This window comes from Schistosoma haematobium, chromosome ZW (genome assembly GCF_000699445.3).
Source record: "Schistosoma haematobium chromosome ZW, whole genome shotgun sequence".
Classification (NCBI taxonomy): Eukaryota; Metazoa; Platyhelminthes; class Trematoda; order Strigeidida; family Schistosomatidae; genus Schistosoma; species Schistosoma haematobium.
In genome coordinates, this window is record NC_067195.1 from 34,926,509 (window position 1) to 34,950,307 (window position 23,799).

General features: G+C 39.9%; 1 protein-coding gene across 2 annotated transcripts; it reads right to left on the reverse strand.

The window, feature by feature from the left end:
* Positions 1–49: 49 nt before the first annotated feature.
* AAR2_1 (a1-alpha2 repression) lies at positions 50–22,985 on the reverse strand. Of its 2 annotated transcripts, XM_051211161.1 has the most exons (9): positions 14,892–22,985; positions 14,830–14,857; positions 12,748–13,057; positions 11,709–11,809; positions 11,557–11,653; positions 10,395–10,611; positions 9,510–9,732; positions 8,676–9,194; positions 50–1,707 (listed from the first exon to the last, which is right to left on the reverse strand). In XM_051211161.1, the coding sequence occupies exons 3-8, from the start codon at positions 12,882–12,884 to the stop codon at positions 8,680–8,682; spliced, it is 1,290 nt and encodes a 429-aa protein (XP_051071199.1). In that variant the 5' UTR covers positions 12,885–13,057; positions 14,830–14,857; positions 14,892–22,985; the 3' UTR covers positions 50–1,707; positions 8,676–8,679. The 2 variants fall into 2 exon arrangements, with proteins under 2 accessions (XP_051071199.1, XP_051071200.1); XM_051211162.1 differs by lacking the exon at positions 50–1,707 and having other exon boundaries at positions 5,957–9,194; positions 10,395–11,809; positions 12,748–22,985.
* Between the last annotated feature and the right edge of the window lie 814 nt (positions 22,986–23,799).

The following is a 23,799-nucleotide window of genomic DNA, read 5'->3' on the forward strand; positions in this document are numbered from 1 at the left end:
ATAAACTAGTCATTGGGAATTTATGGTTCTATTATTTAGGGACTCTTTAACATACATTTGATTATCGAACTAGAAATATTCCGGGCAGTTCGGCAATTATGTTTAACCGAACAACCGTGATGCACAATCCACTCCAAAAATATTTATTTCATTAACGATTTGATTTACTGTTACTCGACTTCAGTTGTTGAATTTACGAACAAGGATTTAAAGACCATAGAAAGAAGGGCTAAGTAGTTCTTAATAGTTTATATGGGAAACATTCAACAGTCGTGGCCCCAAATGCCCTGGTACAGCCGAGAGTGAGGAGAGTTCGCTCTCCCTCTCGAAATGTTCTCACATGGCCACGCGTATATAGCATCTGCCAGGGAAGTCCTACTCACTGCCTTCTCGTGGCGAGGGCGTTGTTTACGGAATTGAGAGGATGAAAAGCGAATGCCCGGCGCTCTAACCGGGTTGGTGGACACGAAGAGCCCACCTAGAGGAATTGGAAAACCCTGATTCCGAACCAATGGTGCACATGGGCTCCGGTACTCTGAAGGAACAAATGGCGTATGAACCAATTGTTGGTCACAGGCTACCATGGGACTGTATCTCCTTACGATGATTCACTGCCTTGTGGACCAGACATTCAGGTCGAAGGCTCTGGGTGTGGCCCCCTAAGGAAACCCCCTGCTTCGGTTTTGGCACCCGGGCAGTATCACAGCCCTCACACAAATCAACTGAGATTTGTGTGGCGCATATGTATTTGGTGCCCCCTTGTACCAGTATCTATGTGTCCAAATAAATAAACAAATAAACGCATCAAATTCTATTATTCAAAAGCCTGGTAACCATGGCTTCCACTTATATACTGAATGCCGCTTTCTGCTTCAAGTAGAACAGGAATGATTATCTTTCCATCTATCTACATTACATGGGAAGTTCAATCGAGTACTGTCTTCAATAAGTGCGATATTTCTTCGGAATACCACATAAATAAGACAACTGTTTATAAATACTCAGATGTCTTTCAATATGCCACCCGACTACTGCACTTGTATAGTTTCACAGAAACTTGCTTTTTTTGGAATACCAAGTAAAATTTCACGAGTAAACAGGATTGTGAACTTTTGTCATCCAAATACCCCTTCAAATTTTGACTATCAACCAAAATGACCTGTAAGCATATGATATAATGGTTCTCTAAAACAATTTCATTAGATTTCGTGGCTTCATTTTGAAGATTATTTGACTAACCACAACTTGGGAAATCTAGATCCCGGGGACTATTAACAAGAACGTACGGACTAAAGGTTCCGGGACCCTCCACACCTAGAATCATATGCCATCTCAGGAAATGTTCATAAGTGCCAGTGAGATTAAAGCATACCCCATTGCAAATCCTTGAAAAACATTACAGAGGCAACGCAACTCAGAAAAGTCAGATATTACTAAATTAAATTGGCTTGTATATTCTGTTTATATCCCTTTACTAGAAACAAGTAAATTAGTTCAAACGATGTGGACTCATCAGTTACTTTTTGTCGTTGGTTTCACAGTTAAGTGTCCAGCACCTTTTGTATGAATAGAGTTGACCGACAAACAAAGTGTAGCTAGTGATGGCTGCTCACAAACACAAATCGTTAGTTTAAGCATTCGAATAATTTGAAGCCAGACACAAGACCAGTGACCAGAATAATATGTTTTTCGGGATAAAGCGATATGCTATATAAAATATTAACACAAAAAATAAAAAGCCGTAAATTATTGGAATGAGCAGTTTTTAGTTCACTTTCTGTTCAAAAGATTAAGGACAGATAGTTCAGCCTAATTCTTACGCATCGTATCACGTTTCTAAGGTCACCTTTTTATCATAACCATTTTCCGCTTTCGCTCTAGATGCTATCACATCAGACCCCATTTTACAAAAACGTTCTGCCCGAACAAAATCTCAACATCCTACTAATTCTCCTACCCTCCAATTAGATGACAATCTCGTTTTACAATATCTTACAATTACCAATAGGCCTATCCAGTTCATGTGATCATAAACACGATTATACAGCAACCGAAATATCATAAGTAGAGGAATGTCATTAACTAAACTGTTTACAGTAGTTAAATGGGGATTTTAGAAATACTTTATCTAACTCTACCATATGAGGAGTATAAAAAAAACTCTCGACCCAGCCCTCAGCTATTAAGCAGATAATGGAAAACAAGTCTGGTCGGCGACTGCTAGCATGTCTTATGGAAATATACTACTTTTTCTGTACCATTTTACTTTTCGATGAATATTAAATACATTTAAATAATTATAACGAATTTTGTACTGAGTACAGGCCGAAACTGAGTAAAACAGACAGTCACAACGTAAAACCTGGTAAGTATCCACATCAGTTCAAGTTGTCATAACCCATTAGCACGGAAAGATGAAGTTGTCAGAGCGAATCCCAGAGTAGTACAGATAGTAACAGTACCAGTGGTAACAGGAGAGGCTAGGTATCGAAGATACGATTAGAAAAAAAACATATTATTGAAATAAAAACAATAAAAAGTTATGAGGAATTTAGAATTTGGCGGAAGACAAGGAATAGATGCACCTGTGCCATTGCAAACGATTTTGAGCCATGTCATTCAATGTTAGTAACCATCGGTTACGAGAATCACGCGGACTACAACCAGGTAGTTATTGTACATCTATTAACATGATGGGGTCCAACTGTCGATGCTTCATGGACTGATGCCGTGTTTAAGTTTGGCAGCCCCTAGCTTTTTTCGAGCCTACTCTTACATCAAACAACATGGCACGTCGAGGTAGGTGGTGCTTGGGCACGCGTAACAACTCCGTTGATCCATATCTAGTACCCTATTTCTAACCCAAGCATTGCACACTTGATGGTCCCAAAATACACGAGCAACACTTCCCAGACACCAATGATCGAATACCAGTAACCTAAAAATATCATCTACTCCTAATGGTTATGTTTCACATCCGCCAAATAGAACGGAGCGAACTTCTGTGCAGTAAACTCACCCTTTGGTTGGAAGACGGATATCTCGTCCACTCCACAAGTGATGCAAGCTGATAAAAGCACCTGAGTCCGTGCCGTGATCTCGTCAGACACCAGACCATTAGTACTGACGGGACTCCCAAGACAAGTGAAGCGGTCGATGCGTTCAGCTACTTCACTCTCTATCATTATTCCAGGCGCTGATGGAAGCCAATCCTGAAGTAACATTTCATATTTGGAGGGAGAGAACTGTATCCCAAATATACTTGCACTGTTACTTAAAGTGGTCAGAAGACTGCATTTTACCAGTGTCTTCACCAAACACAACTATATCATCTGGGTATTCTAAGTCGAATGAATCAATCTCTGAAAAGTCAGGCGATGAAAGTGTTTTCTCTAAAAATATGTCTACGAAAAAGTTGAGTAAAAATAGGGAAAGCGGACAACCCCGGCAAACACCACTTGAAGTAACCAATTTCAATGGCAGTTCACCATAAGCTCTGACTCGACCAGTAATGTTTGAGTAGAGAGCCTGTACAAGGTTAATATACTTCTTTGGTACGTCTTTCAATGACAGACACTGTCACAAAACCTCATGATCAACAGAGTCAAATGTCGCCTTAAGGTCGAGGAAAGCACCTTTATTCGGACGTCGAAAAGTATGTCTGTTCCAGAATCTGAAGAAGGGTGAATATGATAAGATTTCGTGAACTCAAGTCACTAGCACTGATGGGGGGAGTTGTAGCTTTGCACTTTGAAAAGCTATACCGCCGGAGACGGAAATCCGTGGGATAATATAAGGTGTGAAATTTTTAGGGTAGACGTTTTCTAACCCCATGCTTGCGTTGTGAGGTGACATCACTGGAGATACTGACTGTCCGAGGAAAATCCCTTACTGCCGTCGCACCCTTTTTCAGTCAGCAAGTACGATGTCGCCCTCGGACCTTAAGTTGCTGCTTTTAACCTTACCGTTTTCCAGATTACCTGACTGAAATGGTAGGACCTAAAGGAACATGTGTCTCAGCCACTTTAGCTCGATCGAGCCATCAAGATAGGCAAGCCCGTCCACTATACGTTATGACAACAGCTACAATTGAGGAGTGGATAAAACAAAAATTACCAAAATACAACAGAAATAATTAATGATTGAACTCCTCAGAATTCAGTCGAATATTAAACAGAACGACCATTATAACGAGTTAATAATAGTCCTAATCTCCCATTACTACACATAAATTCTGGCACAATCGGGCACCGAAAAAGTATGCACCACACATACAACGGTGGTCGAAAAGAGAGTCGTCGAAAACCAGCTAAGAGGTGGCATGTTTCACAGCCATAAACCAAAACTGCTTTTGCTAACGCATTTTAAATTTGAGCATCTACAACCAGACTAACATCATGGCAGCACCGAAGATGGCATAGATTTATATGAAATCCTTTGGCTCTCACCATAAGCAGACTCATCAAATGCCACACTACCAGGAGCATTCATACAGCAGTTTAGGTGCACGAACTTTTCGACTGCTTCTAGTGAACCATCACAAAATGTGACTGTTTACACTCACTGTGTTTGGTGATTCATAAGTAGTTGTAAAGTTAGTGTATCTAAATACAGAGAATGTCAGATAAATAATTCCACTCAAACAGAGCACATCACAACCGATTATGATAACTATAATTTCTGAAATAAAAATAAACAACTCTAGGACAGGTGTATTATCATTACTTCCCTTCGGAACTTTAAACAAATTAATAACCTGGTGTTGTCCGTACATTTTTAGTCAAATTCCTGCTGAGCTGTAGTAGCCAGAAGTAACTTAAACCTGTAGGCTTTACCTTAATTGATAAATGTCGATATTTATGGAAAATACTTGTCTTGCTTTGATTAGCAACCAAACGATTCACATTATTATTGTTATTATTTACTACGTCATTTATTCACTCTATTTCATTCCCACTTTATGTATCCTTATTTTTCGACTTATACAACAGCTCGCCTATATAGGCGAGCTGTTCCACCATATGGTGGAAACTCGGTTCTATCTAAACGTTCTTGAGTCACTGACTGGTTGAAAATTGAATGCTACCACCAAATACGAATACTGAAGCAGTTTTTCTGAAACCACGTGCACCATTCAAACTGGCTGCCTTCAACGTTCACACACTTATGCAGGTCAGACAACAGATAGGGCTGGCTTTGTCTTTGGAAAGTCTCGATATCGACGTTTGTTGTCTATCCGAGACCCGTATTCAACACTGGTGAAGTACTACAAATTCGCTCTCCATCTGTCGCCTCAAAAAGCTTGTTTTACGTATATTTATCCGGGGACCCTGTGGCATCTTCGTCTGGTCTTGTTCGCGTTGGTGTCGCACTAAGCGCCAGAGCTGAGGCAGCACTAATCGATTGGATCCCCATTAACAGTCGGTTATGTGCTGTTAGATTAGAAAGTTCAATCAAAGTGAGAAATCGGAGTGAGAAACGATATCTTTTCGTCATCTCCGCCTATGCCCCGACAGATTGCAGCCCGGATGCAATCAAGGATGAATTCTACCACCAGTTATCTGTTCTTCTCCAGAAAGTGCGTTCGACAGATATTGTAGTACTAGCCGGAGACTTGGATGCTCAGGTCGGGCGTCTAGGCACAGAAGAGTCGTTTAGGTAGCCGATGGGGACTTGTTGGTCGCAGGACAGATAACGGGGACCGTCTACTGTAACTGTGCACAGACCACAACCTGTTTCTGGCTAACACTAACTTTCGGCACAGTCATCGCCGATGTGCCACCTAGCGTCCTCCCTCTGAATCTCAAGCCTGGACTCAGATTGATCACATCGCGATCAGCTACCGCTGGCGTGGTTGTGTACAAGACTGCCGCTCCTTTTGGAGTACCTATCTGGACTCTGACCATGCCTTGGTCTGCGCCAATCTTGCCTTACTTTTCAGTGGCCAACGAAGTGACCGCCACCAACGGATTGATGTTAGCAAGCTGGTTGCAACTTCTGTTGCAAGTAAGTATCGAACCGAGCTAGCTCCTAGGCTAGATACCATTCCACCGAAAAGTATAGATGAGCATTGGTTGCAACTGCACGACGCCATGAAAATGGCGAGTACAGCTGCTTGCGGCTTCGCGAAACGTCCCGCTTATAAGCACTGAGTTTCTTTAGGCTCCTAACAACTCATCGAAGCCCGTCGGTCTACTCCGGGTGACCGTGAGTTTGACCACAAACGAAGGGTGTTGCGTAATGAAATCGGGCAAAGCTTGTGCAAGGACCGAGAAGCCTAGTGGTCGGAGCGTGCTAATGAGCTGGAAGCAGCAGTTGCATCTGGTAACTACCGGAAGCTTTTCCAACTCATCCGAGCCACTGGCAGCAAGAAGTCTGGTGTGAGCGAGGATGACGGGATGCCAATCACTAACATCCATCGACGTCTTGGACGATGGGCAGAATTATATGAAGGGTAGTTCAACTAGCCTGCTGCTCCAGCAACATCGGTCGGACTGTTCTGCCCTCCATGGCCGGTGATGACTGATCTACCAAATGATGCGGAAGTCCGCAAGGAACTCCAACTCTTGAAGCGCTACAAATCACTGGGTCCAGATGACTTACCTTCGGTTCTTTTTATAGATGGTGGTGACTTTCTGGCTGAGGAATTGACGACGTTGTTTACAAAGGTCTGGGAACTAGAGAGTGTACGAACGTCATGGAATGAGTCGATAGTTGTCCCAATCTTTAAAAAGGGTTCACGTCGTTCCTGTAACAACTATCGGGGGATAAGTCTACTTCCGATTGCGTCCAAGCTATTGGCCTCCGTCATACTTCGTAGGTTGTTCAAAACCCGAGAAAGATTGACTCGTGAGGAGCAGGCTGGGTTTCGTTCTGGTCGAGGATGTATTGATCATATCTTCACCCTACGCCAAATGTTAGAACACCGTCATACATATCACAGGCCAACAATCGTAGTGTTTCTTGACATCAGGGCTGCCTTCGATTCGTTGGACAGGATTGTTCTCTAGGATTGTCTATTGAAGAAGGGTATGCCTGAGAAGTTTATTAACATCCTAAAAGCTCTATATACAAACACCTCAGGCAGAGTGAGGGCATACAACCACCTTTCTCCATTGTTCTATTCGAGCAGTGGAGTTAGGCAAGGTTTGCCCAATCTCACCATTCCTCTTCAACTTTGCCATCGATGACATTCTGGAAACAGCTCTGATGGATGTAAGTAATGGTGGTGTGGATCTGTTGCCTGGAGAAAGACTTCTCAACTTCGAGTATGCGGATGATATTGTCTTACTGTGCGACAATGCCCAAGGCATGCAATCCGCACTTAATCAGTTGGCAATCAGTGTCCGTAGGTATTGTATGTGCCTTGCACCTTCGAAGTGCCAAGTACTTCTACAAGACTGGCAGGATTCTAATCCTGTACTCACTTTGGGTGGTGAGCAGGTAGAAGTAGTCGGGAATTTGTGTACCTGGGTAGATGCATAAGTGCTGGTGGTGGCGTGAGTGATGAGATCAATGCACGTATAGTGAAAGCCAGAGCGGCTTATGTCAATCTGGGCCACCTTTGGCGCCTTCGTAATGTTAGTCTGGCTGTAAAAGGTCGAATCTACAGCGCGTCGGTGATAGCAGTTTTGCTCTATGCTTGTGAAACCTGGCCTCTCCGAGTTCAGGATGTTAGACGACTCTCTGTGTTCGATCATCGCTGTCTCCGAAGGATTGCTGACATCCAGTGGCAACACCATGTCAGTAATGTAGAAGTTCGGCATCGTGTGTTCGGGCACAGAGACGACAATTCAATTGGTGTCACCATCTTGAAACACCGACTTTGGTGGCTTGGACATGTTCTACGAATGTCATCCCAGAGAATTCCACACCGTTCATTATTTGCCGACTCTGGGACTGGTTGGAAAAAGCGGAGAGGTGGTCAGTCTACGACATGGTGTCGTAATATGAAAGAAGGATGTATAAGACTGCCTTATGTCGGTCTTTTGCGACTCCCTGGCTGGGGTCCTAGAAATGGCGCAACATAGTAGCTAGAGACGTTATCAGATATGGCTCAGAATAGAAGCCAGTGGCGATCCTGCTGTAAACTTCTTTTACTTTCTTCATAGAAAATGGTTGTTTTTTCCTTAACTGAAAGATTCCTTCTCATTGTACCTTTCCGTTTCCCCAATTATTACGATTATTATTATTATTACACTACCTTACACTAATCTGTTCGTTATTGTTCTTTTTTCACGCTCCTTACCTTCTTTTCTTTCTCTTCGAATTCTCATTGTTTTGTGTGGCGCATATATATTTGGTGCCCTCTTGTACAAATATTTATGTGTTCAAATAAATAAATAAATTGATGAACTAAATATGGGATCTTAGCGGATAGTAAGTCAAAAATTGGAAGTACATTAACTGATCACACCTCTCTCTTATATAGCAATAATTGAAGTAGCTTTATTTGCTTTGAAATTACAAAGCTCTATTTGGCATACCCACTTCGCACTCAACAATCATTAAAAACGCGCTAATTTCAACTACAGGGTTCTAAAGTGAAGCAAACACGCGAGCAACGAGGGTAGTAAAAATAATATGTCTTAAAATATTATAACAGACTAAATACGCAGCAATGAACACAGACAAAAAGTCTGATTAAAAAATTGGAAATAATTTTTATTTCAGACTTGTTTACAGCTGTACAATGACAGGTGCTTCATCTCCATCCCAGTCAAACTCTTCAATAGGAATTTCGGTTATATTTGGAGTACACCTTTGTAATAACTGATATGAAGTGATCATATCCCATTTGAATCGATGTTTTATGCTATGAGCAAAGCCATCTGTACGTTTAAAGAGATCTTTCAGAATATTACTAGTTTCACTGGGACATGTTTTGTTAGTTATATCAGAAGTACAAACAGAATAGATATTTTTCAAAAGACGCCCAATCATAGTTGGTAAAAAGCCAGGTTCGGTTAATTTCCACTGTGTACTTGAGCTAGATGATTCCGAAAAGAAAATATCGAGTAGCTCCACGGCTGAATTGCTACTTGACACCTCTGATCTATTTGCATTAGTTAACTGGTGATAAATAACTGTAATGAAGTCAATGTACAAATTAGGATAATTAACAATCGCTTTCTCACAATTAGCGAGTAATTGGAATATACGACGCCACTGTTCCCAGCCTTCCATTGAATGATCTAAAATGGAAAGGTCAAGGCAAATACATCCATCGTTAAAATCACCGTAACAATTAATCTCATAAAAATTAGATTAGATACCTAGTTGGGTTTAAGCACATTTCGGAGCGTTTACTATGACATCCAATATATCACTATAGCTAATAAGATGTAAAATTTGAATTATAAGATCACAAACTATCATTTCAACATCAGCCAATATATATATATATATATATATATATATATATATATATATATATATATATATATATATATATATATATATATATATATATATATATATATATATATATATATAATAAAAATACGTACTTAATAATAAATTGAGAAAAGCAAATTGAAATTCACCGAGCAGCTCGCGAGCAGATTCCAGATCCTTACTTAAGCCACTGGTCTTTTCTGAACTGATGCTCGAGAAGATTACGTCCATAGTAGTACAAAGAGTATATGTTTGATCCATACAATGGGCAGTGATTTCCGATGGAGATGAAAGAGGTGGATAAAGTGGTTTTGTTGGAATTGAAGTAAAACGTACCTGAGGTGGATGAGATATGGAAATTTAGCAAATCTATCGAGAAATATTTTGTGTTAATTGTTTTACAAGTAAAACATAAAATAATTCAGACTGCATAACATCAAACTTTCTGATCATAGACGCTACTCTGATGTGGTGGTAGGACTTGACTTTTGTAACAACCCAGTTACGTTATATTGGCTACAGCACTCATCCTAACACCCTAGGCAGTATAGCAATAAACATTTGTTCCAGGTGTTTGCTTTGTTCATAAAAACAGTGAACTCATTACAAGGGCAATCAGTACTAGATTGAGGTAACACTACGGTTTTTTACTACTAAGAAAAAGGACGTTAAGCCATTACTAAAGATTTATACAGGTCACAAGATAAAGAGAACAGGCTTACTAAACAAATCCATACCCATGAACTAGGTGATGACACAAACTACTACTTAGTGTTTAGATCTTGATAAACCAAGAATTCAATAATTTCAAGTCGTATACAAAGACGAATGAGTCACATTTCCACAAGATATCGTCTAAGGAATTTGCTTGAAGTTTACACTACTAAGACCGAATGAAGCTTGAAAATATCAACCAAATATTACTCAAATATTAAGATTATTATTATTATAGAAACCTTAACTTTGTATGAGTGAAAAGCAAACAAAATAATGATTACCTCTGTACCAGGAATAATAGATAAATTCGGTAAGAGGTCTTCTGAATTTTTATTTGGACAGCTAGTCGTATAGGAATTTTTAAGAGCCAGGCGTTCTTGGGTATTAGAGGGTTCAGATAAGAAGTGTGGACAGGAATATAGACGACCACAGTAGGGAACAAGACGAGTTAATGTACATGTTGTTATAAAATTAGACAACGAAATCCAATCTCTGTGTCTAGATTTACAAGAAAGAGTTGGGGATGTAAACGATATACTAAAATAAAATAACTAAACATTAGAAACTAGATAAAACTGAGAATCTCAGTTTGTGAGACAAATCTGGTGAATATTAAACATAGTTGAAAAAACATAATAAAGTATGTACACATTAATCCATTTACTTGCACTGTAACACGATATTAATCAGTAATTCAATAAAGATTAATATCAATACAGTTTTAAATACACTGGACTTGATAGGACTAATCACCACCACAGCGCTTTTCAATATCTAACAGGTTTTCACTTATCTATGAGCAGAATTTTTATTGGTAAACAACGCTGAAACCAAAAAATATCCTCCTCTCTGAGTAACTCTCAGGACAAAGTTTTTAAGATAACAGGAAATATGACACTGGAGTCATATTATTTGAAACTCAAAATCCAACTAGTACGTAATTATAATGAAGATATCATTATTACCTTTAGAACACAAATTACCGTCACATAAAAAATTACTGTTTCACTTCGAAATTCAAATTCCATATGATAACAAAGGAAATAAAAACAAAAATGGATTAAATAAATCAATTCATAAGAACATCTCAGTGTTACATGATACACGAAATATATTATTGAAGCAATAGAAAGAAATGTTAAAGGAAAGTTAAGCGATCGTTCAAAAGATGAGTTAGTCGTCGACAGAACGTATAACGAGCTTAAATCTCGAGAATCCTTTTTGTCTCATTTGTATAACCTATCAAGCAAATGTTTCAAGCGTATCCGTTAGGATATTATAACCCTCTTAAAGAGCAATAAACATCTAAATAAGCTACCATGGAAGCTAATGGCTCTATAAGATAAGTAACTCGACAATTCGACAGAAGAAAATATCACGATAATGAGAGTTCTGATCTTTAAACGGTAATTGTTTAAGTCAACCCTAGTGTAAATGACTTACGACTCCGCAGGATACTGCCCCAGATACATAGAAATTTCATCGAAATTCGAAATAATACGTTCTACTTCGTTATCAGTCAAATTAATATCTATGAAATCTGGACAAGAGGACGAAAAAGTTATTGGTCTTTTAAGCAATATATAACGAATTACCCTCTTTTTCTTTTTGCCACTTCTTAACAATGAAACCAGGTTGAGTGAAATTTGCTACGAATCCAACACGTTGACCTGACATACAGTCTGAATTTACGGCACTGTTTAAAAAAGAGACAAGTAGAACAATAGAAGTCATGTATATTACTCCAGAAATTTTCAAGTTAATTGAAATTTAAGTGGATAACTCTACTAGCCAGTCTCAGAAAAGGCTACACTTTATGGTCTACTTCAGCTGTCTCAACCTAGAATAGCATTTTCTTTCACTAACCATTCAACTGATAAGAGGATAATTTATATCACGCCTATTTTGACAAAATCCCCAAACATATATTTTATGAATACGAATTTATTAACGCTTAGATGTTACAAGACAAGTGTTAAGAAAGAAATGCTCACTAACAAACGTCCCATTTAACTGAGGTTGGATACTCTGCAGTTATAGTGACAAAATAGATGTTTGAGGTAAAATCTTCATATGAATTACGAACTAATCACAAGCTTGTAAATATACTCATCGAGTAAGGGCGAGGAATATTATCTAACCTCTAAGAGCAAAGTGATGGAAAATCAGAGTACCGGATATCTCTCCTTAAAAGAGAGAAACAATTTTTTTATATGATGATCTACAGGCGGGTTTAATTTTATGGTTTTGCTGATTATCACAGGTTAGATAATTACCAATTATAACAAATAATACCCGACGGTTCGCTGTACAAAATCAACAATATGGTCCACTTAACTTTACTGAGTAAAACAGTGAAAAATCTCTTATCGCTCTACGAATGTTCAATTTCAGGGAAATATTCAGATGATATAAATTTTATCATACCCGAGGATTTCCCTGACCTAATTGTTTTTAGTATCGAGCTCGACTAAAAAATATTTCATTAGGATAACTCCATTTCTGCACTTTTTACTTAAACCTCAGACGTTTTAGAGGAGGAAATCTTTGAACCAATCACAAGACGAAATCTGTAGCAGAAATCAAAAGACCACTTTCGTGTAAAAAGACAATTTGCTCATTGTCCCAACTTACCTATAATAGACAAAGTGTACTCCTAGAGGTATATCTTTGATGCCTTTAAAGTGTTTGCCAACCCTCCAAAACTTCAGATCAATCCCTAACTCTGTGTTTTCGGGAACATCATGCAAAATCAGTTGACAATCTTTCATTGATCCCAGATTGATTTTCAAATAGCAAAACCAAGTGGTTATCGATGAAACTTTACTCTTGAGTTGTTTACGACTCAGCCAATTCTAAACAGCGCTCAATATTTGAAGGAATTCGTTTCTTTGAGTATTTTTAGAGGTTAAAACTTCATGTGAGTCCTCAGGATCAGTGGAAACTATTTTGAATAAAAAGCATTTTTAACATAGGTGTGTAAGTGATAGTCCGAAGTGCTAAAGAAAGTTGTAACTTTATCGAATAAATGTGATTACGTCGAAAAAGATATAAGAACAGACAACGTAATAAAAATACCTCATATATTCTGTAATCCAGGCTCCCTTAATTTAACTCCATCTGTCCAACTAATCAGTCCCTGACAACTTGATGACCAATATCTAGTATTGATTTTACTAAGGTATATATAAAAGCTTAATTTCATCAATAAAAACTTCTACATAATCCATAATACTCCACAATACTCTTATGACCTTAGATATGTAGCCATAACAAAAGCTCAACTATTTTGCCCGTATTCTGTTGATGTAACGTGAAAGAATTAGAAAACTCCCCCATATTTAAGGATTTACACAAACAATGGATACAAATTCCCAACTTAGGTGAATCGCCTGACAAATTTCATGAAGTGCAATCTCAGCATGACAACAGCAGTTATGCTCGAATGTTATTTATAATAATCACAATTAAATCACCGAATGTAATTAAGTCTTATGAATCAATACTCATAATTAAGGATAATTATACCTGGGTAAACACAGTGGGGCTTTACTGGAAATCCTATGGCAACACAACGTTGAAGTTGGAAAACCAATAAAACGACTAACAAACTATTAAGGAAGTCAGTCAGCCAGCTACAATGTAGGACCAGGCACATATATGCAATGATCCAAATTGCCACACCTCATTAGCACAAGGTGAACACCAAATTGATAGACGTTACTTCAATGGTAGTAAAAATAAAATAACATTTCGTAAGAGAACATAGTACAGGAAGAAAGAATTAGTTGGTAGAAGGATATAAAGCAATTTTAATCTCATGGTTTAAGGAAAGACAAAGAGCGTGTACACTTACGCCATTGTGATCGATTCTGAGCCCTGTCACCCAGTCTCCAACTATTGGTTACGATAGTCACGCGCCTTTGAATGCCCTGGTACAGCCGAGAGTGAGGAGAGTTCGCTCTCCCTCTCGAAATGTTCTCACATGGCCACGCGTATATAGCATCTGCCAGGGAAGTCCTACTCACTGCCTTCTCGTGGCGAGGGCGTTGTTTACGGAATTGAGAGGATGAAAAGCGAATGCCCGGCGCTCTAACCGGGTTGGTGGACACGAAGAGCCCACCTAGAGGAATTGGAAAACCCTGATTCCGAACCAATGGTGCACATGGGCTCCGGTACTCTGAAGGAACAAATGGCGTATGAACCAATTGTTGGTCACAGGCTACCATGGGACTGTATCTCCTTACGATGATTCACTGCCTTGTGGACCAGACATTCAGGTCGAAGGCTCTGGGTGTGGCCCCCTAAGGAAACCCCCTGCTTCGGTTTTGGCACCCGGGCAGTATCACAGCCCTCACACAAATCAACTGAGATTTGTGTGGCGCATATGTATTTGGTGCCCCCTTGTACCAGTATTTATGTGTTCAAATAAATAATAATAAGTGATAGTCACGCAGACGTCAACCAAGTAGTCTGCATCTACCAACATGGCTCAGACTAGAAGTTAGTGACTCCAAGAACTGATGTCACGTTTTTTTGGCCGCTCCTAACTTACTTCCAACCCTCTCCAACATCACTCAGCATTGCGCGTCGTTGTAATTAGTGATTGAACATACGCAACACGTGGCCCAATCATCTCAGTTGATGAAGTAAATCTTCATCGACTGATTGATCATCATTCCCTTGTACTCTGTGTCTGACCTCACTATTACTTACCTGATTCCAGCAGATGAGAGCAATATTTCTAAGACATTTGTGATCAAATACTAGTAACTTACGAGTATCCTCTCTTAATGGCTACGTTTCGCAGTCGCAAAGTAGAACAGGACGAACTGTCGCGCAACATACTCGTCTTTTTATTGATAGACGGATATCTCGCCTAATCCATGGGTGACGTAAGTTGGCAAAAGTCAAACGAGCTTTCTCAATCCGTGCAGAGATTTCGTCAGACACCAACCCACTACGGCTGATCAGACTTCCAAGATAAATAAAGTTGTCAACGCGTTCGACTACTTCACTTCATATCCTTAGTTCTGGTGTTGATGCACGCTAGTCCTGAAGCAATAACTTGCATTTAGAGGGGGAGAAACGCATCCCAAACGTCCTGGCATTGTTGCTCAGTGCTACTATAAGACTGCATTTCATCGGCGTCTTCACCAAGCAGGACTATGTCATATGTGTATTCTAGGTTGATAAGTGAACCTTTTGGTAGGAGATCAATTTCTGAAAATTCAGACGACAAGAACGTTATTTGCAGCAGTTGGTCTATGATGAAGTTGAACAATAATGAAGATAGCCTTGTTAGACATCACTTAAGGTTACAAAACCAGATGACAGTTCGCCATAAGCTGTGAATCGACTGGTAGCGTTCGAGTAAAGAACCTTCACAAAGTTTATGTACCTCTGAGGTACGCCTTTCAGAGACAGACTGTCACAGAACCTCTCGGTCTACATAGTAAAATGCTGTCTTTAAGTAAGGAAAAAATATCATTGTCGGACGTCAATAAGCACACAGGTGTTCTAAAACCTGAAGAATAGTGAATATGTGGTTGATGTAGCCACGATCAGGTCTAAAGCCAGCTTGATTTTATCGTGTTTTCAGTTCACGAGTCCTTTTTAGGTGTCCGATAATTAATGAGACTAGTATTTTAGACACTATATTAGTCAAGCTAATCCCTCTATGGTTTGTCATAGGATGATTTCGATCCTTTCTTACATATTGAGAAGACCAGTGATTGCGACCAGTCAGATGGGATTACGTCCAGTCCCGGGTTTCAGCTGATATATTAGTCAACCTAATCGCTAATGAGGTTTGGCAACTTGGACCGATGCATATATGTGCCCAGTCCTACGTTATAGCTAACTGACTGACTGACATCTGGACCACCTGCTCTTCGTCATTTCAGATTAGCTATAGCTTTTTGAACTTCAACTAGAGTTTGGGGGCCCACTTCAATGTTCCATTCAGGTTGTTTGGGAATGGTGGGTAGTTGTAGAGTAGGTGAAGGCTTGCTGAACTGCTCCTCAGAGTGTTCCACCCATCGTTCTGAACGTCTGGGATGAGGATAGATGGAAGTGCCGTCTTTTTCCGAGATCGTATCACTTACATTTGACTTCTTAATTCCGGTTTATTTCATAAGCCTGGAAAATTTGTCTTGTGAAACCTACAGCCGCTGCCTTTTTCATCTCTTTTGCTTTCTTTGCCCACCACTGCTCACGATCGTTCCGTAGACGTTTAGTTAACCTCGATCTGACTTGTTTTCGCTCTTCATCGTGTTTAGAGCCTGATGGGATGAGTTTACAAAAATCTACCAGTGCAATAGATGTCGCAGAAACCCACTAGTTTTTCGTAACCCATTGGTTCAAATCACTAGTAGATGTCACTGCAGTTTCCAAAGCTGTTCGTGTATCTTTCCATACAACATCTGGATCAGTCTTGTTTTCAAAATTGACTAAGTGTGACTTAAGTTGTTCCTGGAATCTGCTTTTGGCTTGTTGGTCACTGAGTTCAACTCTGATGGGTCTTCTTAATGTGGTTTTTCTGCATCCAGCGAGGTGCAAGCAAATGCGTACTCGTATTAGAGCATGATCTGAGTCCAAACAGGTATTCCAGAACGAGCGACAGTTTTATATTGAGCCTATCCAACGATGACTGACGGCAATATGGTCTATTTGAGTCCATCGTTGGTTTGGTGCAGGGGGTTGCCATGTTAGATATCTCCTTATGCTGAAGTCAGTAGGGGCGTAGGCAGAAATGACGAAAAGGTCCCCATCCTTTCGAGTTCTTACGGAGCCGTTTAGACGAACAGCACATAGGCGAATGTTACCAAGGATCCATCTTAAAAGTGGTTGTTCTGACCTCATACTTAGTACTATGCCTACACGTCAGTCCACGAGAACTAGCTATCGGGTCGCCAGATACACGGAGGGTGTGTCTCATAGGCTTTCCATTTTGGCGAGGTGAGGTCAAGTGGATGACCACACTGGGATCCTATATGCGTGCTTCGGAGACAGCATACACCAGTGGTACAAAATTCTAGCGTTTTAGTAAAGGTGTCCAGCTGGTCGATTTGACATAGGGCGAGTACATTGATGGCTCCAACATGTAGTTTGGAGCGAAGTTTCAGTAGACCTGAGAGTGTTTCGCGCACTAGAACCGTTGACTATGGTGACACTTGAGGAGGACGTTTATAGTTAGAAGTCGACGTAGGAGGAATTATAGGAGTTGAAGAGGGAGAATGATTATGAATACACTGATCTCGACTGCTGTTAGAGGTATGAGGGTGGTTATCACTTCCTGGTTGCCTACAATGTGGAAGGGTTTTCCATAGTTACCTGAGAAGAAAATTGGGTTAGGGATGGTCTTGGTGACTTGAGAGTGTGACCGCAGTGCCCAAGGGACAACTGTTTGAAGTCAGTCACATACGACTTTTTTGTGAGTAATTTTCATGTTAGCTCCGTACTTGTTGAGGCCTTACCGCTGGGGACGGATATCCGTGGGATAAGGCGAGGCGTGTATATTTACGGTTGACCTTTTCTAACCCCACCTTTCCTTGTGGGAAGGTAGCATCTCTGTTATGCTGGTTGTTTAAAGGAAACGCTTTACTTCCGTCACACCTCTGTACAGTCAGCAGTACGACTTCGCCCTCGGACCTTGGGTTTGCTGCTTTTATTCTAACGCTCTTCGTTCAACAAGTCTAGCATGGTAGGACCCTGAGGGACGATTGTTCCAGGCAGTATAGCTCGACTGGCATGGTAGGCAAACCTAACCATCACGTCAAGGTAGCAGCAACGGTCGGGACTGTCAAGAAAAGATTAAAATAAATGTAACTTGATACAATATAGGCTCTAAGATGTGGGTGCTGTCATGTATTGCTAAAGAGGGGAGAAGGTATAGTAGTTTTGTTTGAGACGTACAACGCTACACAGTCTAGTCTAAACTGATGTGGAGCTCGTAAGTTACGGTTGCTCAGAGAAAACAAGTTATTGACGCATGCGTACGAATGAATCGTTATTGAATAGAAGCATAAATAACTAACAAAGTAGAATATCTTTCAAAATATGGAACCAGACCAGTTTACAGGATCATGACACAGGTGGACGAAAAATCTAACAGTCATACAGACCAGTTTGAATGTCTAACTTTTTAACTATTTGACTGCTGTTGACTCTGAATCTGGACGATTTACGATGTATGGAGTTGAAAACTTCGTACTACACTAATCACTAGTGTAATTACAGATTTTAATTCATAATAATTACCTGTAATTTCACAAAGCCAAGTGTAAATCAACCACTTTTCCTGGTTGGTTTCAACATCAGCGATGTATATAGAAATTACTATGGAGGTGTCAATAAACTACCAAGACCAGTGTTTTACAATATTTCGGCTAAATAAATAAAGTAGGCTTCGGTACTACCTGATATTTATCGAATATAAACGATACCACCAACAGATAAACTAAGGATTTTAGGAGCGTGAACAGGGACGTTAGGCGGTGAATATTTGATTACCAAATGGGTTGGCTATACGTGGGTGAGACTGACACCGATATTTCATCGGTCTGACTAGACAAGAATATGGACAATTTAAGAGATCCATGCATATTTCGAGTGCCTAACATTATTTATTCAGAAGGTAGAATAAATTGTTTTAGTTCGATAGCACAATGAGAACGCTATACTTACGGGTTCTAACAGTGGTTGGTTTAAATGGCCTAAAACTGATTGCAATGGTCTTAGAATGATATTAACGAACATTCTGTGTTCTCCAAACCAAGAAAGTTTTCAGTGATAAAAGAGTAGATTTAATAAGCATGGACTCACTATCTTAGGGGAACTTTGGGTAAATTGCGGAGTTTTCCCCAAAGTCGTAAGTAATATGGTAGTTTTCCCCAGTGTTATACGATTCTGTGGAAATATTGGGGTAAACTCAAAACTCCCCCAAACATTTTGGGGATTTCCTCAGACCTGGGTAAATTTTCGGGTTTTTGTGCCACTTCTCAAAAGTTTTCTATAGAATTTTCCCAAAAATAAGGAGGTTGGGTTAGCTAATCCAACTGCTAAAATAACTGTGCTTAGTCTATTGGTAAAAGATCTATTCTCCACTACATCTGAAATTAAATCGGGTTCCATCATGTTTGTAATCTATTTGACGTTGGAATAGTGATGGATTATAGAAAATAGGGTATGTAACTGGTGAGTTTTAGTGTAAACCGATATGAGCAACAACACAGACAATTTTCAGTCAGCTCCGTTTTTTGGAACGCCAAAACCATCTGGAAAAGTAGCAACTATCAAATTGAAATTACTGTGTTTAGGACACTACTGAGGTCAAACAAACTCAGTGTGCATTTTGATACTGACTTTTTGGACGACGGTTCCCACACCTTAAGGAAATGGAAACTGCATACCGTAGATTTTATGTAATGACCAAGTAAAGTCAGGTGAGTAATAACACTATAAGCTACTACGAAACAAAGTGAAAAACTTAATGCAGATTCTTAGACATGAAGCACTTGGATTGCAGGTCACTCAAAACTACAATGCTAAGCAGTTACGTAGTTAACGGGTGTGAAGTTACCCACTTTTTATTCGACGGTAAAAAATAGTAATGCCTAGCATTTCTGAGCGTTTTTACATTCGTATGATGGATCAACGACGCATACAAGAGAGCAAAATAAAAAGGGCAGAGGTATTTTTCCTCAAGGAGCAAATCTTTTAGTTTTGATTGTATTCTAAGGTGTAAAAGCTTCTTTTGTGTTTATTTAGGCCGGATTTTTCAGTTACCGCAACATAGAAGTCCCAACCCTTTGTGTTAAGTGTCTATCACTTTAGAGCCTAAAAAACACTTATTCAAGGGATTAGTATTTTTGTTTTGCTTTTTGTGTTGAGAATTTTAATGGCGCAAAAACGTCGTTGTGACAAACCCACATGCTTCTTTCGGCCGAGAATGGAATGTAATATGACAACTGCAACAATCGGTATCACGTGTGCACCGGACTCATACCGGCTGCACATAAAAGGTGTTGCAAGCCACTATCACGTTGGCTGTGCAAAGCATGCTGCTCTACAAAGCCTCTGCTGACTTTTGAGCTGCTGAATTTAGCCAGGAAGATACCCTCAGACAAACATATAGCAGCAGATGAGTAGCTGTCAGTTTTCGAGAAAGCAGGGAGCGTTATCATGAGTCCAGCTTCAAATTTAAATGAGACCATTGAGGTGGACCCTCATAACGCAGTGGATAACAAACACACAGAAGTAGGTATGGTTATAAACAAGAAAAAGCACGCTAAAAGAGAAAAAAATTACAGAGGGTTCTGAGATACGGGTCGACGGCTTAAGTTTCCAATCCCCATATCAACACAAAACAGACTATGGAGGAGCAAAGCGATGTAGATTATTTGATCAAGCGACAAAATAAGGTCAATGATTGACTAGAAAACTAAGGAAACAGAGTGAGACATGTACGTCCTACGTCGAATAGGACTGCAGGAATGAGAATTCAGGAAACAGAACTTCACAGCTTGTCAAAACGGATCTCGCCAAGAGGTAAGTCATTTGTCTTAAGTTAGGAGTCTTCCGAAAAGGAACCAAAGGTTAAATTTGAACACGATCTAGGCCACAATAAGTCCTTAACAAACAAGCTACTTCAAGAAACAGTAGCAGGAGTTAGCATTCGTAGGCTTTGTAGAATAGGACGAAAGGTGGATTCTGAAAGCACTCAAAAAAGCCGTATCTTAAAGGTTACCTTTTTCGGCTGAAGAAAGAAACCTAATACTGGAAAATTCACGCAAACTGACTAAACCAGGAATGTATATTCGTGAGAATCTTAGCCTGGTTGATCGTATTAAGAGACGATAGGCAGAGGTAGAAATAGATGAACGCCGGTGAGGAAAACCTTTAAGGAGAAGTGGTCATGCAGTCATCTTATTAAAGATCATGGCCTGTCAAACATTTGTGCTAGCCAGTCCTAACATAGGGAAGGCAGACATGGAGGCGATAAACTCTGAAGCCTCGGCTGAAAACTGGATAATTGACTCAAGGGCATCAGTAGAAGGGGCATGGACTTATTTCTGGCAGTTATACAATCAAGTAACTCAATCATTTATACCACGGACAGTCCCAAAGAAGCACAGCCATCTCTGGATAGACCGCAATATTTGACATTTACCAAGACAAAGGAAATATTGGAAAGTCGCCATCAGCCTTGGCACAGAGAATACGATGGAACGCTACAGGTCGGTACGAAAGTGTATAATCATAATCCAGGCGACCCAGAGAAAATATTAAAAGCAGTTGGCCCAATCTCCAATCAAGTAGACGAGGAAACTGTCCTTGCACATACATTACGGAAAAGGAGGCGGCATTGGATTCTCAACATAATTACGGGGTCTCAAATGATGGAGGAAAATCAGGACAGAGCAGAGAACGTAGATGTTCTAATTAATTGGCTGATGCCTATCAACGCGACCAAGTGGGCTAACATGCATATTGGACATACAAAGTTAAATATCCATTAAGGATGAAGGATCTATGAATTTTCCCGGAAGTCGGAGGGTCGTTCCGTAAACGAGTTGAGCTGCAATATATTCAATGCCAGCATTCACTACATTGCAAATACCAAGTAATACGAGTGGTCCCATCTGTTTAATACTCAGTTTTAGGGTTTGTGTAGCATATCTTAAACCGAAAGGCATGTGCAAAAATTCGTACAGGCAGGAAGGGGTGATGATAACAGTATCAGTAATGTAGTCAGCAGTAAGAATTTGGTTATACGCTTTTCGAAAGAAATAGTTGTACCTTTCAGGGTAGCTGTCGAATAGTGAATTTTAGTCAACAGGTAATGATGTGGAATGGCTTTCGCATTCACTCACCGATAGTCACTAGTTGGACGCCAGTCGTCGCCGTCCTTTTTAGGGACCCATGGGTTGTTTGGTGGACGAATGATTCCTATATCTATCATTTGACTGAATTGGTTTTAGGCCAACCTAAGCTTTTCAGCAGCTAGTCGGAGAGCTTTTGAGACTACGGGTAATCCTGTAGTCACGATTTGATGCGTAAAGTTGCTGGTTACATATGACGATTTCGGCAGTGTTTGGCATATCTCAGGGTATTTATCAAGTATTGGTTGATGGTATGTATCGATCATATGCTTAATAGTGACAGGGAAATTGCAGGGCTTTCTACGATTCCGAGAAGGTTATCTATACTGATTATGATACCAGAACAAATCGGGATCATCTGTCTCTCGCGATCATGAGACAGATAGTCTTCATGAAGAACTCCTCCGAGGAGTTTGTGATAGTCTACGGTTATGAAAAATACGAAGGTAACGTGTCAGAGTATGACAGGGTTTCATAACGTCAGTTCGTGTCGTTTGGGGTTTTTCTTTGACTGATAAAACCTCGGCGTTTGAAGTTCTGGTGATCTCAAGAATCCAGTCGGTAGACAGTCATCTCGTTCACAACATCCTTTTGAAGTGAGACAAGCACTGCATGCAGCTGTCGAGGAATCTCAGATAATAGAAATTGCATAAACAGTCCGTCGTCGAATGTCCGTTGACCAATTGGTCAATAATGACCTCTCTCATTTGTAACAACACATCCGTTGACGAGCCATATTGTACATCGATGCTATTGAGGAGTTGATCTAACCTTTTTCGATCGGTCAGATCTCCGCGTTTAAGAATAGACCACTTTAGGGTTTCATAAGTTCTCGAAATATCACTGGTGAACATACTAGGTGTGACGTACCTGTTGAATTCGCGCGGTAGTGCCTTCATTACTGAGAGGAATTGTGCTCATGAATCGATCACGCCACGCTCGTAGAAGTTAGCTTATGAGTAGCTGAACCAGGCTTCGATGTTGTCGGGCCACAATGACATTAGCTGAAATAAATGAGGCGAAAGAGTTTTGGTCTTAAGTAACTTGGAATTCTGTTCGGTCTTGATGAATACAAAGTATAGGAATGAACGGGGAAAACCATCCGATAATACGAAAACATATCCCAATATTTGAAAATTTAAGTTAAAAAGTGATATATAATGACTCACAGTTTACAAATTGGTGTACCAGATCATGTCAATCCCACCACTGAAAATGCGAAAAGTATTCGGAGTTTGACTGAACCTTAACAAGTAACACCTTTATAATCAAAGTTTACGAACACAGTGAGATCAAAAGACAAATGAAGGATTTTGAATATATATTTAATAGACTGTCGATATATCGAGAAGTGAGTGGTCCAGCAAGCTAGCGGTTGTAGGAGATGGATTTGGGAGAATATCGGCTGTCGAAGGCGTGTTTGGTCTAAGCTGGCCACTAGTTGGAAGGGATAAGTAGAATGGAGTACATACTCGAGATCTGGTGTGGTCCAGTAAAACTAATGAGGTCAACATCAAATATCGAAAACTTACAGAGCTGTTGATTTTGCGGACTTTTTACCGCTACACGCATATTTCTACAGTTTGGTTACGTGATTTACAATTGACGCAGTTTTAGTAGGTATTATTTGTTCACATTGCATCATAAAGAGTTATTATCTGTAACTGCTCTCAAAATAATTTCCAGTTTTTTTTTCTTGTGCATTGCAACAACTTGCCTTTAGCTTCCATGTATAGCATGTTTGCAAAGTCATGACTAAAGATATCAGAAGCTGTATAATCACAAAAAGAAAAAACAGTAT